We start from the raw sequence: 20,323 nt of genomic DNA, 5'->3' as shown, positions 1-20,323 counted from the left end.
AAAGTGACCAGTAGAATATATATATATATATATATATATTATACATATATATATATATTAAAAATGATATATATATATATATATATATATATATATATATATATATATATATATATATATATATATATATATATATATATATATATGTATATATATAAATATATATATATATATATATATATATATATATATATATATATATATATATATATATATATATATATATATATATATATATATATATATATATATATATATATATATATATATATATATATATATATATATATATATATATATATATATATATATATATATATATATATATATATATATATATACTAGCTGACCAATGCTGTGCTGCCCAGGAAAACTCTGAATGACAAGTGATAAACTCTCTCTCTCTCTCTCTCTCTCTCTCTCTCTCTCTCTCTCTCTCTCTCTCTCTTCCCTCCCAAATACCTCCTCTACTCTCTCTCTCACTCTCTCCCTCTCCCGTTAAGATAATTTGACATTTTATCTTTCACCCCTTCTCACCCCAGCTTCCTATTGGGGCTGAACTTGGGTTTAAATGGCAATGGGCATTCATTATTTATCTCAAAATGGATAATGAGCCTCAAAAATATGGATTAGACACTAATGTGTGTGGTTTTTTGTTATTTTTACATGTCACCCCTTCCCACCCCAAACCCCTTGCATATACAAGACAGAAAAGAAGACTGCATGCGCCCACAAAAGGATAAATATTGCATGAGTGGAAATAAAAGCATTTGAAAAAATTGCAAAATGTGAGCAAAGACTTCATGCTGAATAAGTTCTTTTACTAGGGAGTTAATGCAGAGAGAAAGGTTATCAGCAAATGTCTCCCAATAAAAGTTGCAGATAAGAAGACGGTAATCAAAGAAAAAGTAGTCCTGGTTCAGTGGAGCAAGTATTTATTTAGTATTTGTTGAACATACAAAATATAAATGAGTAAGGGAGGTGACTGGGAATATACAAAATAGAAAGAGATCCTGAGTTGGTGATGTACAATTGAATCACTGCAGTACAGGGGTGAAAGCTTGATTGAAAAGCGGAACAGGGTGTGTAATGTAAATCTCGATGAGGGAAAGATTCCGAAGAATAATATTCACTTGTATAAGGGTAAAAGTTATAAAAGAAAATGTATGAATTTTAGGGCCATTACTTTATGTATTATACCTAGCGGAGAGAGAGAGAGAGAGAGAGAGAGAGAGAGAGAGAGAGAGAGAGAGAGAGAGAGAGAGTAATATTACTAAAGCTTTGCTACTCTTCGAATATTAAAATATCGATTTGCTTCTTTGTACTTTCGAGGTTCACAGTAAAACAGGTATATTTTTTTTATGATGAAATGAAGACAAATGAGGTTTCTCGAAGTAATACTGATCCCACAGGCCAGTGGTTCCCAACACCAGATCGCGACTCAAATGAGGGTCGCGAGGCTTTTTCTGACGGTCGCCAGAGTGTCTTAAAAAATAATAATAATAATAATAATTCACAACTGGTCACATTTTGGTTTTGGGTAATTCAGACATGCAGGGTCGAAAGCACGTCGTGGTGAACACTGCCGAAAAAATCGCCTCGTACACGAAAAACCTTGCTCTCTGGTGGAAAAAACTGGCCAACGGAAAAACTGCAGCTTTTCTAAAACTAAGTGCTATGTTGGAAGATTCTTCAGATACGTCCCTGCCTGACATTATGGATACTGTCAAAGATCATCTGAGTAATCTTCAGGAAGAAATGAACAGGTATATTCCAGAAAATGTTGACTTGAAAAATCATAGCTGTATCAGGAATGCTTTCACTGTGAATGTCACTGAGGTTGGAGAAGATATTCCAGGTTTTCAAGAAAAACATATAGACCTTCAGTATTTAAAATATTGGATTCAACTCCAGGATACGCCCTCCATTCTTACGCGAGAGACTGAAAAAGCTCTTCTTCATTTTCCAGCAACATATCTCCCCGAAGTAGGTTTTTCAAATCTTGTTACAATCAAGACAAGCAAGAAACCGGCTGGAACCCTAACATGACTTGAGGCGTGCTCTAACAATGAATATAAAACCGAACTTTGAGAACCTCTTACACAAAATGAAGCAGTTTCAAGGCAGCCACTGAAAAAACATTTTGAGTTTTTATAATTTGTTGAAGTCTTTCTTTCAATGTGGTCCCTGGTTATTCCAAAGGTATATTACTTGGTTCTTACACTAGCCACTTTTATATATAATTCATTATATTAATTTTGTGAATCACTGAAATTTATCAGCAAAGTATAAAAAGGTGTGATTGCTAGCCACTGAAGAAAAACTTACACTTTTTTGTGGTCGGATATGCAAGTAAAAGTTCGTGTTTTTTAACATTTGTTTTCTTTTCTGTTTCAGATTTATTAAAATTCGTTATGTTAGTAAATATAAACTTCTGCAAATAGAATTCATATACATTTGCAAGTATAACTGTAACATGAAAAGGGTTGAATTTATTACTAGATGTTCACACGTTTAGTGTCGCTGGTCCAGGTTATGACTGTATTTAGGGTCACAACCAAGAAAGGTTGGGAAACGCTGCCTTAGGCGATGATCGATCCACCTCAGAAAATACCTACATGTGGACAGTTCCATATTCTGGAAGTGATTGTAGAAAGCCCTGACAGCATTATTCTAATTTAACTATGGAATAGACGAAAAAGCATTTTTTTGTGCCATGCTCCCAAACAATTCACTGGAAGTTAGGGAGGAGGTTAAGGGTCAGAGGTAGCTTTTCCAAGCACGTCTGATAGAGAATTATTTGGTAAAAACGTCTGGAAATTCGGTAACTAAAAGTTTCATAGCAAGCATACGTAGCATTCTTAAATTTAGATAACTGCTTTGATGCCACACCAGAACTAGTTTATCAAGTGGGGAGTTTTATGAGAATTGCAGAAAAACGTATGAATTAAAACACATCCTAGTCTATGACCTGAAAATAAAACTAGTTTTATTTTCAAAAGCTAACGTTAACAAATGATGTTCATTTTTTCGTTATTTTAGTGTTGCTAACATATATTTTTCACCCTTAAATAGTTTTGTGTAAATATTTCATTTCGAGTAAAACGAAATTCAATAGTGTATTACTCAACAAAAACTTTCTAAAGGCTACTTATTCAGTAATAACAACGACAACAATAAGATATAATCATCAGTAAAACTAATGGTTATTTTTTTATATAAAGGAACTAATTATCAGAACTGTATGCTTTTTGCTTAAGAAAAAAAGAAACATATCCAGGAAAAGTGACGAACCAAAGTAAAGCAATAACTTATACACATCTACAATATTAATAGTGATCAGGTTCTGTCTGTCTGTCTGTCTGTCTGTCTGTCTCTCTCTCTCTCTCTCTCTCTCTCTCTCTCTCTCTCTCTCTCTCTGATATTTTTATCATTGTCAGCAAATGCGTCGATAATTTCGGTTTCTCTATCGATGTGTTCTTTCCAAATGTCAAGGCTGAACTTGGAAAACTTAAATTGGTTGTTGATTAACCTTTCACTCTGCATTAATCCAACCAACTATAACTTCATATTTTCCATGATGTGCTTGGTCACACATTTCATGTCTTTAAAAAATTTTTTCCTCATTCTTCCTTTAAGCCTTTATTTGTCCTTTTATAAACGGCTGCACGAGCTTTTGTGATATTAATGTATTTCAAGTAACTTTCTTTACTAAGCATCCATTTTTATTGTATCACCCATTGCTATTTTTATTCCTTTTTCTGCGCTTTATCATCAAATGGCCAACTTCCTCTTGTTTAAAAATTCACTTATTTTACATACATGCATAAAACCATTTTGAATCTTTCCTTCATATATAAATCTACATCATTTGGTTTTCAACAAGCACCCTGCCTCTAACAGGTAAGCCACATCTTTCTCTATCACCTACAATTGCATTTAAATCACTCAGCACAACCATAGATCCTGTTTTTCAAATCCAGGCATAAAAACGGATTCTCAAAGAAACTGTTTCTCACTCCTTCCTTTCCATTCATGGGCCACATACATTTACGGTCGTGTTCTTTCCTTGTCACACTCGAACTTTTCCTTAGAATCCATGGACTATTACAGCAGCACTCGTTCACTTGCCTGCAAATCTTCTTGTAACAACCACAGCCCTTTCTATGTCAATCTTTATAAAGTGGAATTATATTAGCTAACACACAGATATGTTATTACTTCCTCTAACAATTTTTTTTATGTAACACTTGACCATTCTTTGTGTAGCGGGTAACAATATATCTCGAGAATGGATTTCAATTAGGATTTAAGTGTTTGTTGCTAGCAGGAATGCCATCGATTTGAAGTTTAAAGACTTAGAGTTAAATAAAATTTTGTGCTTGCAAAAAGAAGACGGCTACTTCCTAGTAGTCGTGAAATAAAGCATAAATGACAGTGCTTATTCAGGTTACTACGCTAATCACATCTCCTATTGGTTTCCTCCAATTACAGGCAATCCTCATCATTTTAGCAGAAGAGTTACCTAAGAGTGCTTGCAATCCTTATTGGATATATAGTCTCACTTATTTTGTGTCCATATTAATTCCGTCTTGAGGGATGACAAAATTAAAAGCATAAGAAATCAATAAAACACATGATTCGGTTAATAAAAGTTAAATTGACTATTTGCAGTTAGAAGTTTCAGTAATAACATCATGATCGAGAAATAACAGTGATTTCTCTTTATCCAAGTGTTACTAGATACTTCATTTTTTTAGTGATATATTAGTTTTCTTACCATATTCGATTCAGGATACAGAAATCTCAAATCACATTCATTATGGCCATCACACACACACACACACACACACACACACACACACACACACATATATATATATATATATATATATATATATATATATATATATATATATATATATATATATATATATATACAGTATATATATATGTTGTTTAATGTCCAATTCAAAGTTACATCAGAATATCATCAAAGGGGAATTATAAGTGATAAATGGATTGCTACCTAAGTGACTCAAACAGCCGACAGTGCCCTCCAAAGACTTCCAGTTAATGTTCATGACAATTCAGCTACTAAGAGATGTATGAGTTAATGTGGACTGTTGTACTTACACCACTGCGTGCAGGGATTTGTACTGGGATTCGTCATTAACTAATACCTCTCTTGGTAGCTGAATGGTCTTGAACATCAACTGGAAGTTACTGAAGGGTACTGTCGAGTGTTCGAGTCACTTAGGTACCAACCCATTTATCATTTGTAATTCTCCTTCGGTGATATTCCTGAAATCGCGCGAATTAGATATGAAAAGATATTTGTAGCTTAATGTTTGTATATAAAATGTTACAGTGAAGTGATACAAAATTCATATATAAGCTCCAAAAAGGATAGGAATGAGCGTTCACACATAAGTATGTGTGCTGTCTGGTCAGGTCTCATGAGTTGCTCTTGGAACGAGGGTCCTTGGTAATACTTAGACATCTTAATCTAAAACATCACTCATTGTTCCCATATTCTAGAGGGATTCACTTATAGTGCAGAGTTTAACTATCTCAGTATGTAATGTACAATCACTCAAAAAAGTTTTGCAACATACTTCAAAACTTTTCGGACAACAGCCTATAATAGCGACATCTGGCGCTATTTGGCAAGTCAGTTGTAAGCGCGTGAAACAACTGAACACTAGTGGTGGGTCCGAGAAATTACCTGCAGTTTCCCTTAAGCAGGCCTTTTTCTGATACTGCTTACTGTTGTCATATTTTACTTAATTAAAGGATGTTACTATAATACTTCAGAGGTCATCGCTGTTCTTATGTTTCAATATTTTCATCTCCAACTGCCATCACTATCGTTGTTTTATCTCCTTCATATGTGTGAACTTTGTAGACATAGGCCTACGACTGTTACAAGTTGAACTGTTAGTCTTATTAACATCGACAAATACGACTTTTGTAAAGATTTGCTTCACATTATTATTAATTAAATTTTTGAATGACTAATCCTATGTATATTATGAACTAGTGAAACTTAATATAAAATATTCTGAACTAGACTAACAGATTTCACGTCCAGTTTTGTAATACATAGAATATAATCGCACATACACACACATACATACATACATACATACATACAGACACACATACATATATATATATATATATATATATATATATATATATATATATATATATATATATATATATATATATATATATATATATATATATATATATATATATATATATATATATATATATATATATATATATTATGTGTAATTTCTCATTTCTTTCATTGCTACTTAGGCCTATCATTTTGATGCCTCTTATGAAGTTAACTGAATATATAACGCCTATTTTTGTATTTCTTATTATCTAAGTTTCTAAAGAATTAAAATTAGCTAGAAGTTCAACATTAATTTAGTTAACGCTAAATGCCAGCAGTGAAGAAGACTACCATGCTCATCAGTGGAGAATGTCTCCTCCTCATCGCAAAAGATGACTCGTACAGAAATCATCGGCCACTGGATTATATTATAATGCAAACCCTAGCCTCTATTCTTTGTGTTTCACTGATGTGAAGTGTTTTTGGCAGGAGTATGATGAAATAATATCTTGGTCTCATGTAACCTGTTACGGATGGTTTGAGCAGCAATTTGAAGGAGAGCGTAATGTTCTCTTTTATAGCAACATCGGTAGTCAGGGGAGTTAGGCGGAGCACCTTCAGTGATCATCCGATGATGATACTTAACAGTAGTGCAACAATGAGGTTGTCCTCCAGATTTTACAATGAATTTATCATGTTTCCTCGTTCTCTCTGTTGTTGTATCCCTCTATACATGGTTGTTTTTAATTTACGCTAAGCTGCCGAGCAATATCTACGATAGAAACATTAGTCTTATGCAAGCTAATGATTGTGGTCCGGCTTAGTGACGAGACAGTTTAAACTTTTCCTGCCCGAATGTGGAGTCACACGATAACATACGACGTTATGAGATTTTTCTTTTTGTTTTTGACAACGATAATGGTTGAATTCTTTCTTTTTTTATGTATATATAATTTCATTGATGGTTATTCAATATTATTTTATTAGTCAATAAGCTTTTGTCTGGATTCGAAATATAGTTTCTTCTTTGACTCTTTTGCCCAATCATCTGGAGTGAAATTTTTCAAAATATTTCGTCATTTTTCGTAATATGAATTTTTCACTCACCACTCTTTTTTATATTGTTAACCGTATGATTAATAACCAAAATCGAATACGAAAATTACATTTCCTTGTAAATATCAAAAGAACAAATTACTGTTAGGTGAACGAAAACTTCTGGAACATGTTGCAGAATATTTTTGAGTGAGTGTACATTGTAATTGTTTCTTATCTTCTCATATTCATGCCTAATTTGTTCTTTACCTACTGCAGGATAAAAATTATTTCCTCTTGTTCAAAGTAACGGACTGCAGTTTTTGGAATTTCGCCTTTCTGGAATTCCGGATTCTGGATTGTGACCAGTGAAATTTAACGCATTCCCAAATGTGGTTTTTAGTCATTTTAATCCTTCGGAATTCTGACCGACATGTCATGATCGAATTTTCGAAGCAGACGTGAAGAATTCCGCATCGTTTATAATCAAAGGACATTTCATTCCAGAAGAAGAAAGAAATCTTGGCTTTGTGAGGCCCTGTCACTTTCTTGTGTAAAGGGATAATGGTGTACGGATCTCTTTGCTATGAAGCCAATATGTGAAGAGACAGTATATTAGCGCTATACTGAAAAATGATTAGGTACAATGAAAGAATAATTTTAGCTAATTTTTACGCAGAGGTCATTCATAATAATGAAAACCTGATGATTCTGGCGCAATTAAGGGAAAATCAAAGATACTTGAGAAAGCTTATGGACAATTGCAAAGCATGTAGTGGTTATAGGCAGAATATAATTTGTAAGGCTTACATTTTATGCACTTAATTAATTCAAGAAAGTTTTCACCTTTGGTATTTTAGTTAAAGTATAATTTGAGAAGAATTCCACTGCTGTATCCTCATGAAATATTCTCTCTATTACACTGTAATGGCTGATTGTTAAAGGTATTCTTTATTTATCAAAAAGGCTTCTGGGACTCTATATGATTAAGTTCTCCTGTCTGCAGAAAATGCAAATGTTATCAGACCTAATCATTTGAAAACGAAGTCTCCTGAAGATCTACAAACAACTCGAATTTTCTTGATAACCTTCATTACATCCCCGTCGCCTTCCATTCTCACTAGGAAGCTTTCAAATAACTTGAAGAAGTCGCAGGAAACTGAAATGCAGATAATCATTCTACATTTACGCTTCCCTTCGAGACACCAGGAACTCGTTGTTGAGGAAAGCTTCGCTTCCTCACCGTTCAGGTATAGCCAGTTAAATGAGCTGCCGCAGACCTGGCAATGGAAGTCTGTCTCAAGAGTCCTGACGTAGGGAGAACACTGAAGATGTCAAAACCAGTGTCCTCGCTTTACATTCGGAGCCTTATTGAATCTTATTATTGTTATAATTATACAGCTTCCATAAGACTGCTGCACCCTCCTGACCAGCATTCATCATCTTAATATCTTGCACTGTATTAAGAACAATAATTTTTTCTGAGTCGCTGAGGGGAAATTAATGTTTATCTTTCAAAAAACTGAAAGATAGAGGTGCTAATCTGAAAATTAACCACTCCCTTATGGAACGCTTCAAAAACATCATCAAAGAGAACAAAGGTGCGACTACAATTTCCTTAATTGGTATAGAAGTTTCTGCAATATTACCGAAAGCCTGAAGACTCATGTGTTATTCACACTTTTGAAGGAATTTAAGTTCATTTTCACATCTCAAGAACAATATCCAATTTTACTCGACCTTTTTATAATTATGTTTGAAAACTCTTCACCTCAGAGAACGATGGGTCAGGCTAAAACTGAAAAGTTAGCCTGACAAGAATTCAACGAAGGAATAAATATGAGATTCTGTTTGCTTATTTAGTTACATTTTCATCCTTATTTAACATCTTGTATCAACACAAGCTTTTAGGCCACAGCTAAAGAATCAACACATTCCGCTATAAGTAACAGAGTGTAACTCGTAACTGTATATAAATGATATTTTGTCGTTAATTTTACACGTGACATTTTTATACTCATAGATATTAAGCCTCACAACTCGGGTGTCTGTGTCTTTACCTACGTGTCAGTCCGTGTGTATTAGATGAACACAAATTAAAAGGACATTTTTATTCATCACTCAATTTACAAAAAATAAATAAATAAATAAACAAAATGACTGTAACACTAATTGATTAGGAAGAGTCATAAAATTTGAGTAAATATGGGTTATTGATATTAAGGGAAGGCGCCTTACTAAAAGACCGAATTTGTTTATACATGAAAATAGAATTATTGGAAAATAGATAAATCTTTCGTATTTTTACATCAAAAGATGGATACGAGAGAGAGAGAGAGAGAGAGAGAGAGAGAGAGAGAGAGAGAGAGAGAGAGAGAGAGAGAGAGAATAACATCGTTTCTCTTTTGGTTTTATCCAAATATGGAAGGGAAAAGAGATTAGTACTAAGTTCACACTGACAATACTAAGATGTACTCAGTACCGTCAACGGATGCCGTAGGTAGCACCAACATTTTGCCCCTAATGCCATTATTATGTGTCCTGCTCTCCTGCAGAACGAGTTTCATGCTGGGAAATTTGCTGATTTCATTACAACAAACCTGAAAGATGGTTTCCCAGACATTTGGCCATCTCTGTTCCTTAGATGCTGTTGATATCTAGAACTGTTGGACCAGAAAACCAGACAGTCATCTCTACAAGCCAATTGATTTTATTGTCATGAAAGTACAGGCCTTTAAATACGTTAGATGACCTGATAGACTTTACTTCCTCGAAATTGGGAGACAGTGATCTGCAGGAATGCTTCTGAAAAACTTATGCACGTCAACATCTCTCAGTGGGAGATTACATGGCGTCTTGTGTGGATCTTAAGTGGCCATAGAAGAGAATTCCAAGAATGACAGTTATTCTGTCTATTTCCTTCCAGATCAGAAAAGTTCAACATTAAATCTGAATAAAGTTCCCTTTGTCAATCAGCACGTTTACAAATTAAACTTTGAGGGCTGGAGGTCTTCAACAGAAGGATCTTTTTTCCATTGGGTTGGGGTGTCGCATAATACTGACTCTCTCCTTGGAAGTTCAAGTATCTTTTTGTATTTTCTCCTAAAGGAAAATCATCCCATTTTCCTGTCACACAATTTTGCACATCCAGCTGTTGTCCCTTCTCTGATTGCTTTTATCACTTTCTTAAAAATAAGAAACAGCCATAAAGACCTAGAAGACCGTTGCTTCAAACCCAGAGTGGATGTTAAGTGCAATCAAAGACAAAATCTTGAAACTGCGGAGATAAACAGTTTGCCACGAAAGGAGAATGAGAAGATATATATATATATATATATATATATATATATATATATATATATATATATATATATATATATATATATATATATATATATATATATATATATATATATATATATATATATATATATATATATATATATATATATATATATAGACATAATGGAGATATGGGAAGGCATTCTGTATTCTATCCATTTATTAAGATGCCGACGTTTCTATCCATTTATTAAGATGCACTTGGTACAGCCAATTTGATCATTATACATTCAGATTGTCTGTCCCTACCCTCACTCACCAATCAGCAGCAACCCAACTGTTCATTGCATAGTTTGCTCTTGTTTTTAGCCTCTGTGTCTGTGCCCCCCGTGTCTCTCTCCTCCTCCTGTCCTGCATTTCTTGTTAGTCTGGTTTATACTACCATTGCGGGTAAGTGTTTTACTCTTCTTGCCTCTGCTTTTGGTTCTTCCCCTGTTCTCTTTTTTAACCGCTAATATTGTGTAAATAAGTATGTAATGTGTATATATTTTATCTTATATACGCAAATACTGTTTATTTTTAATCGCTATTTCAACTGGGAAATGTATCAAGCGATACGAAACGTCCACACTTGCCTCATATGCTCTCTACATTGATAATATGTTCAACCCCAGCTGGAAAAATTGGGAACATCAAGCTCTAGAATCTGTTTGTCGTGAATTGTCCGTCACGGGGTGGACTTTGATAAACTTTCCTACCTCGATATATGTTTCCTTCCCCCCAATGTACTTGTGAAAGATGAACAAACCCGTTTAGTTCACTGAAACCTTCAAATGACAGAAAATGTATTAGTGCTCAAGGAGAAGCAAAAAGTCCTCAAAACACTCAAATGTGTTTTTGCTAAGGGAAATGTGAATTGTGCATTCACTAAATACGATAACTGAATACTCTTGAAAAGAGTCATACGGCTCCCTTTCAGAGCTGCGAAAATGCCGCTTTAGATATCGGTTTAAATTCAAGTTGATTTCTTTCTGGGGTTTCTTCACTTGGAAAAATAGGCTTCTAGCACCACAGTCCTCGCAAAATTCATTATTTTGTTTCAAGGTTGATTTCAGTACAGTAGGCTGAAACTAGCACATGTTTTCCTTTATGCTAGCATATATATCAAGAACCCGGGCGTATATTTCCTATAAAAAATCTAAACAAGCAGTGAAAAAATAAAGTACATTAATTTGCGCTGCGCATGACTAAAGTGTGAATGGAACGACTAAATTGCCAACAGAAATGAAAGACCAGGACTCCTATTTTAATGTTTGTTACTGTGGCTGTGATTTCTACTTCATCTGTATTTCTTCTCTTCTCGAATGGACTCTTTCGGCAGATTGTACTTCTTCTTTGAAGTACATAATTTTGCGCAAATAAAAGACATGCAGTAAGGCTTTCCCTTCTTTATCGTTCCATTTATCTTTTCTCGTCCTTTTTTTTAAACCATCATAAAAGTTGAATTACCTCTTTCTTTCTGTAATATGATTCCTCAGTCATAGGGCAACATAGTTTTCCAGAAGAGGAATTCAAAAAGAAAAGAGGAACCGAGTCTTCCCTTTTTTCTTCCGTCAATCATAAATTTCTTCATCAGAAAATTGACTTAGTGGAAACAAAGACAGGTTGTCGACGGTTAGCATTATGACGAATCGTAAAATCGTTCCAACGAAAATACCGTCCATCCAGCAGCGAAAAGTATTAATTTTTTTTTCTATATTTATTGAATATACAAGTCTTGAATACACACGTACATATATATAGGTTTCTCCATTATATATATATATATATATATATATATATATATATATATATATATATATATATATATATATATATATATATATATATATATATATATATATATATATATATATATATATATATATATTGTCATCATACATGCTAGATTTACTGGCTAAAATGAAATGCTCGATATAGAGCAAATAAGATATAAGATTAGTGAAAAAATTGCTTACTGAAATTAAGACTGAATACACATATAACAGATTTTCTGTAACCAGTTTCTAGTACATTAACGTTAAAAAAAATCGAAAGTTTTATGACAGACTTCCGTAACGTACGGAAACCGTTCTAATCTTTAGTTGAGGAGAAAGACGGAAAAAATAGTAAACTGAAGATTTGGGGGAGGGTTGGATGGCTGGTTAAGGAGGTGATTTTTGGCATACAAAACAAAAGCAAAGGAAAAACAAATTATATGTAACAATGACATATTCACAATATGAAATGATGAGAGGAGGCTGGTGTGAAACACTCCACTGTTGCAAGTTTAGATTCTCCGACCATGTGGGCCTACAGAGTAGCTCTGAAGAGGAGCTTACGCTGTTCATCATAGGGATTACTTTCAAGTAGGAATCTTGAAGGTAAAGAAACGAACGTAGCATGCTTTTATCTCTGTTTAATTTGGTACTTTGGTAGAATAGTTAATTTGATTAAATTTCTTATATTTAATTAATATCTGTATTTAGACTGAAACAAAAATGGGGTCGGGATGTCAAAATTGCAAATACAAAATCATCTACAATGCCCACTAGAAAAAAATAATCGATAGATTTCTCTGTAAACGCCTAGAGGGATTTCTTACTTAATATTTATGAGTGCTGAAATGATAAGAAAATGAATAGGTAGATATCCCTGTCATCGTAATAGTTTTACCTGTGCATTTTGTGATTTTTAGAGTGGAATAAACTTGATATTCAAAAATTTCAAGTCATTTTAAGCTACGATTACCACCTTTTTGCTGTCACTGAAGATTCTAAGGTATACAATAAGTAACTAAGTGAACAAATGAAAAATTAAAAATTAGGATTTTTTTTTAAATAAAGGATTTTGTGTGAACTGTCAAATTTTCTACTTTTCTTTTCAATTGAAAATGACTCGATCGTATTTTTTATTTCCTCTAATGTGGTATGAATAACGAATAATGATCATCTTAGTTTTCTTCCAGCCAAAAGAATACCTAAGAAGTTAGTATTTTTCGGTAAGAGAAAATAATGTCTCCTTACAAGACTTGAGTCAAAGGCTTGTTCTGATATACATGTATTTTAATGGGCTGTGTCACCTCTGAGCTTCTCATTTGCTTCTCACTTTTGATAAATGGTTACTATAATCTTGAATCTAGAGTCTTGAATCTAGATGGGGAATAAATGAAGAAGTCCTTTCCTTCCTTGACGGATTCGAACATAGACACGGCATTAGAAGTAAGGTGCCGTTTAGCTCATTATGTTTCGAAGACAAATGTAAATCCCTTCAACCACATCCACATATATATCTGTCGAATTCAGACACACTTTACTAGAGTTGAAATTTACTTAGAATCTCCTAGTCACTCACATTTATTCAACATGTGGAATCAAGGCTTGTAATAATAAGTGTGGGGAATTCGAGAGACTGAAAACTCGCTGCGGCTATTAAAGGTGATTCAAAAAACTAATATGAACCTACGCAACCACAAACTAGGTAGCTTTTGCGTTTTCCTATTAGAATTTCACAGAAAAAAAATGGTTTAATGGTTTTCTTGAAGATAAAATTAGCTTTATTTTCAGTTCCAACAATAAAATTCTAGTTCAGCAGGACAGCCGTTTGAATTAAGAACACAACCCTCTGCTTGAGAAGTACTTAGATAAATAAATGATTTAAGGAGTGACCAAAGAAGAATATGTTCCACATCTCCAAGCCAGGTGTAAGGTTTGGTTGAGGGTACATCTGGGGCAAGGGAAGGGAAAGAGAAACCTGATTACCATAGGACAAACGATAAACGATAAAAGAACTTTTATTTCTTTTTATTTGAGTAATTGTCGCTACTTTTAATTTAAAAAAATGGAATTAGTTCCCCTTAAGGAGCTTGAGAATTTTGTATTAAGAACGGCATAAGGTAAAAGGAGAAGATAAAAACTACGCATATTTCACATTTATAAGTGTTACTCTTCATTAATACTTTTCCACGTTTTAAAGACTCAGAGGTTTCAGCTTTCCATTTCCTCCCTTATTGTGTTTCCCATTTCCTTCCCCAATCTTTATTATTATTATTATTATTATTATTATTATTATTATTATTATTATTATTATTATTATTATTATTATTATTATTATTATTATTATTATTATTATTCCTTCGATAAAGGCTATGGATTGCATATCGAATCAGTCTCCTCAACTTATTTTAGTTTTCCTGAGCGTTCGAGCAACAGACATTTGGCTTTCCATCTCCAAATCAATATCAGGTAGATTGAATCTGCGATGACTTCATGGGACGTCGTCCAGATTCCCTAGAGAACAGCAGACCTGCTGATGACATCAGCAAAGCTACTAGATGGCAGAACGATGCAGCTGAAATGGGCATAAATGTATTATTATTAAGAATGTTGAACGTGTTTCCCTACCTATAGACGCTTCTCATATGATTCAGAGAACATGTTATTTTGCAGGTTTTATGACTTTTAATTGACATTAATATATCAACAAAGAAGACGCCCCAAAAAAAGAAAGGAGCAATGTAAAAAAATATTTACCGTCATCCTTGAGCTTTCCCCTGACTAGAAGGATCAGCTTCTTGAGGAGAGAATAAAAAGCAATTAACGTTTAAATCTTATTTTGTTTACGGGAGTCAGCTGAAAGAATGATAGTTCAATTTGCATCTTAGGAGGAAATATAACTATTATTACTATTATATTCTTTTTCTGAGTATAATGTTTTTGATTTCTTATTTATGAATTACTTATCCATAAATAAGATCTTACCTTAAGATAAATTGCCCTGGGTCTTTGAGAGGTTCTTAGCCCTTCTGCTTTTCTCCTGAATTTTTATACAGGTTTTATAACCTTGATAGTCTCGTTATGAGTTGTGTTCTTGTTTATTTTATGAATAAAAGTATTCTTTCTATTTACAGTACCTTTAAAATTAGAAATTAGTAATTAGGAAAGGGAGAGAGAGAGAGAGAGAGAGAGAGAGAGAGAGAGAGAGAGAGAGAGAGAGAGAGAGAGAGAGGACCATGTACAGACAGACATGCCATTGATCCTGAAGGCCGGCCAAAAGAGAAGGAATGATCTAAGTGCCAATCCAAGTTGCGGTTAGGGAAGCTGAACAGTCATCAACTGGAAGTATGTTTGTCTCTGGCTCCTTTGCTTAAGGGCTTATAACAATATTCATCACTGACAACCATCTGTCGGTCAAATTTACTTGAAATGCCAGAAAGTAGATTTGTTGAAAGATTAGTTGAACCAATATGGATTGTAACTTGCTGTCAGAATTACATCTGTGTCCATACTGTTAGTGGTTAAAGTCAATGAATGATGCTTACTCTCAAAGTTCAAGTATCAGACCTGTTCTTACTTTCTTTTATGAACTTCATCATTTTATCTGTAACACAAATTCCGAATTGGAAAGCTCATATAGGTTAAGGGTTATGCCTGTTTGTAATTAAACATGTTCTTAGAGTGAATTTTAATTTAGGCAGTTGTCGTCTAATGTATTGGAGGTAAAACGAATCTCTCAATGGAGGTTTTTATCTCATTTTATTTTTCTTATAGCGGCATGACTCATGTTCTTCTGGTGATGATGTTGATGCATTCTCTGCGTACATGTGTATGAATGACCACTGTCAATGTCTTAATTGACGGGTGACTAATCCATTGAAAAAATATATGATCAAACTTATTATGCCAAGGATAATGTATTCAGTGTGCTAAAAGCAATCAAGCAAATTACAATTGTGAGACAGAAAGTGTGAATATAATTTTAGAACTATAATTATTTGAGTTACCTATGTGATATTTTGAAGCTGACGGTTTTTAAGGGTATCCAAGAAAACTGTTTTCGACTGACTATATGTTGCCTTATGCTGGCGTCTTGAAACCTTTAAGTAAATTCACTAAATCGAAATATCTTAGAGGTGGGCGTATCACTTTTATGAACCTCTCAATTCAATCATATTAGATGGAAATATGTATGGGAGAATTCAGTAAAAAAAAACACTGTTTGTCTACAGCTTCTAAATTTTAAGCGGAATATAAATTGACAAAGAGAAGTCTGACAGCTTCGTCTACTGAGAAAAATAACTTGGAGAACACAGGAAACTGATGTTGCCACAATATACTCCGAAGGGCTGTTGAAGAATGTTAACGGTAATGAAATCATGACAGTGTGGTAAATTACCAAACGGGGAGTGTTTTTCACAATTTATGATAACCTTACATGCTGCACTTTTCCCTTAATTATTATCATTCGTATACGCTATCGAAAAAAAATTGTTTATTGTAAAGCACTGAAGAAAAAATACAACGGGCCTAGACTGTTTCCAATATAGCACGAAAACCTGGGCTCAGTCGTCACCAGGTCTCCTCTCTCTCTCTCTCTCTCTCTCTCTCTCTCTCTCTCCATCTTGCAGTCCACCTCTCTTTCTGAAAATGCTCTTATAAGACCAGTAAGAAACAAACGGTAGTAAAATGAGACTTAACACGAAATAAAAACTTTTTTTGTTTGCATGCAACATTTTTAGAGCTAGGTAGAGTTGGATATTGAAATGTAAAAACAGCTGACTAAATAAAGTTTTCCTTTAAAGGGTCTGTGAATGCACATTGAGTCTCGCAGTATAAGGCTTGCGAGTACAAAAAGCTTCAGAAGGTTAATCTAGCCCTGAAGTGCTGGCATTTCATTCCATCCCTCTAGCAATCCAGCTTTCGGATCAAAGCATTGTTGGGGAGGCTGTTAGTAAGCTATTTGCAAAGTCTGAGAACAGGATTTCTGTGAAAGTCAGTAATTAAAACTTGGTAACAAGTCCTTTGATCTCTAATTCAAGCTGATGAGGATCCAGGGGAAATTGCTAATGGCAGCAATATGATCAACTTGTGGGGATTCAAAATGATTTATAAATGCTGAAGGGACGGGGAACGAAAAATTATAAAAGAAGTCGAATTCAGAAACTAAAGGGGTGAGGCGTTTTGGAACTCGTGGTGCCGAGGAAAGCACCGAAATCCTCTCCAGCCACATCACGAAATAAATTCTTTTGTCAAAAAAATGGCCGATCTAAGTAGTTCGTCATAACAAATTGTGGAGGTGCCTATCAGCAGAATAGCAAAGAAATCCCTTTATTAACAACGTCGAACTCTTCAAGTTCTCTATCATTCTTTTTCATCCAATGTGATATTCTTGGTATCACGTAAATAAATTTACATGTCTTTAGTTTATTCCACAAATGTCGACATTTATTCCTTATGAATAATGTCACAGTAAAATCATTATTTTTAGTACTAAAATGATTTTTGTATTCTTTTAATATTCAAGAGTGGAAACAGTATTCATGATTATATACAGTAGTTCGCCATTTCAAACGTGATTTTGGGTTATAGACAGAAAAGGTAAAGCACCTGTGAGGAGGGCACAGAAAATTATCATCTCAACGAAAAGAGATCTGCAATACGGCGCTCAGCCATCACAATGCTCTCCAGGCAATGGCGAAAGTAGAGAGAAAAAGATCACGCCTAGTTATCGCTTTTCTGACTTGGCTAACAGCTAATCACGAGCCATAGAACCAGTCACTTCCAGTAAAACTCTTTCCAACGAAAACTTTACATTGTTAAATAATCATTGGCAAACACAAAGTTTCATAACAGCTTCTCCAGTTTGCAGAGAATTGAATGGAATTAAGTCATTTATGCATGCACACACACACACACACATTACACACACACACACACACACACACACACATATATATATATATATATATATATATATATATATATATATATATATATATATATATATATATATATATATATATGTGTGTGTGTGTGTGTGTGTGTGTGTGTGTGTGTGTGTGTGTATGTGTGTATATATGTATATATATACATATATATGAGAGATGGTTGCGTTATGTGGAAAGAATGAAGGATGGCAGGTTGGTGAAAAGGACCTATAATTCGGAAATTGTTATAAGGAAAAGGGAAAAGAAGCCTTAAACGGGAGGATACTTGCAAGTTAAACGTAAATGGTTTAAATCATCTGGGAATGGACGAGTTCATTCATTTTTTTTTCCTTGGAATCAAAACATAACATTACTGTTAATAAACAAAATTCTAAGAAATTCGAGACGTTAAGAGAGTATTGTGGCTTTTGTAGTTCTCTTTCTGAAAATTCTGACAAGTAGATTCTTAACATATATCAGACATCAAAGATAAAGCTACTAAATGCCTCGATAAAGTGACGAGGATGAATCTATTTGGTAACGTTCAGTAGTGAGCTAAAAGCATTCAGGCCGCGATATCAAGTCCTTAGCTGTACAATAAAGAATTCTTTTGATGTAATTCATATAAGTATCTCTCTCACGCGTACTGTTTTGGACTACAATGAATGGTGCTTGGAAATCTACGCGCCAAAATTCTTCATGACCCTAATGCAATGTTAAGAGGCGTTACTTTACCTGATTCAGGCACGCACACACATACACACAAACACACATACTAGGTATATATATATATATATATATATATATATATATATATATATATATATATATATATATATATATATATATATATATATATATATATATATATATATATATATATATATATATATATATATATATATATATATATATATATATATATATATATATATATATATATATATATATATATATATATATATATATATATATATATATATATATATATATATATATATATATATATATATATATATATATATATGAATTTTTTATCACATCACCTTAATTTATATACAATTATTATGTTACAATTGTCGTTTAATATACAATTCACGCTACTTTGGGAATATCCCCGACGGGGAATTATCACCGGAGGGGAATTATAAGTGATAAATGGATCAGTGCCGTCTGGTCTCGATTCCTCAACACGGTACCTTCCAACGACTCCAGTCGACGGTCTAACCACTTAACCATCAAAAGAAGTATAAGTTAACGCCGAATCTGCCGTACTTGTTTACCCGTCGAGGTCGGGGAAATTGTAGTACCTTTCGGCATTAACCCGCCTCCATCATGATAATTACCCGTCGGGAATGTTTCTGAAGTAGCGTGAATTGGATATTAAACGACATTTGTAGCTTAATGATTATATATATATATATATATATATATATATATATATATATATATATATATATATATATATATATATATATATATATATATTTATATATATATTTATATATATATATATATATATATATATATATATATATATATATATATATATATATATATAAATGGATATCTGGTCTCGATAACACGGTACCTTCCAACGACTATATATATAACCATCAAAAGAAGTATATTAACGCCGAATATATATTATCGAGGTATATTGTATATATTAACCTATCATGATAATTACCTAATGTTTATATATAATTGGATATTATATACATTTGTATTAATGATTATATATATATATATATATATATATATATATATATATATATATATATATATATATATATATATATATATATATATATATATATATATATTGTTATGGTGGCCTCCTGCTCACTATAAATTATCAAAATTATTATGATCCCTGTAAATTTTCAGAGCCTTAGACCAGCCATAGGGTATCCCCTTTTACACACATCTCGTGTAAAAATAAAATTAATATACAGTATATACCAGATCCAGGTTGTATGAATACCCTGATTTCTTATGAAAAAGGATTTATTCTTTCCTTAAACTCTTCTTATAGGCAGATTTCCAAAAGAACCAATGACTTCAAAAAGGGCTGTTAAACCCACGAAGTCAGGATCCTCAGCAAAACACTGTACACTCAAAGAGGAATA

At 33.2% G+C, this 20,323-nt stretch overlaps 1 protein-coding gene across 1 annotated transcript; it reads left to right on the top strand.

Moving 5' to 3' along the window:
• The first annotated feature begins 1,551 nt into the window (after positions 1-1,551).
• LOC136852810 (protein FAM200A-like) lies at positions 1,552-2,049 on the top strand. Its single transcript, XM_067127710.1, has one exon. It carries the CDS (start codon positions 1,552-1,554, stop codon positions 2,047-2,049), a length of 498 nt encoding a protein of 165 aa, XP_066983811.1.
• The last annotated feature ends 18,274 nt before the right edge of the window (positions 2,050-20,323 follow it).

This window comes from Macrobrachium rosenbergii, chromosome 26 (genome assembly GCF_040412425.1).
Source record: "Macrobrachium rosenbergii isolate ZJJX-2024 chromosome 26, ASM4041242v1, whole genome shotgun sequence".
NCBI lineage: Eukaryota > Metazoa > Arthropoda > Malacostraca > Decapoda > Palaemonidae > Macrobrachium > Macrobrachium rosenbergii.
Note: the sequence above shows the minus strand (reverse complement) of the source record. Positions and strands in the feature narration are given on the sequence as shown.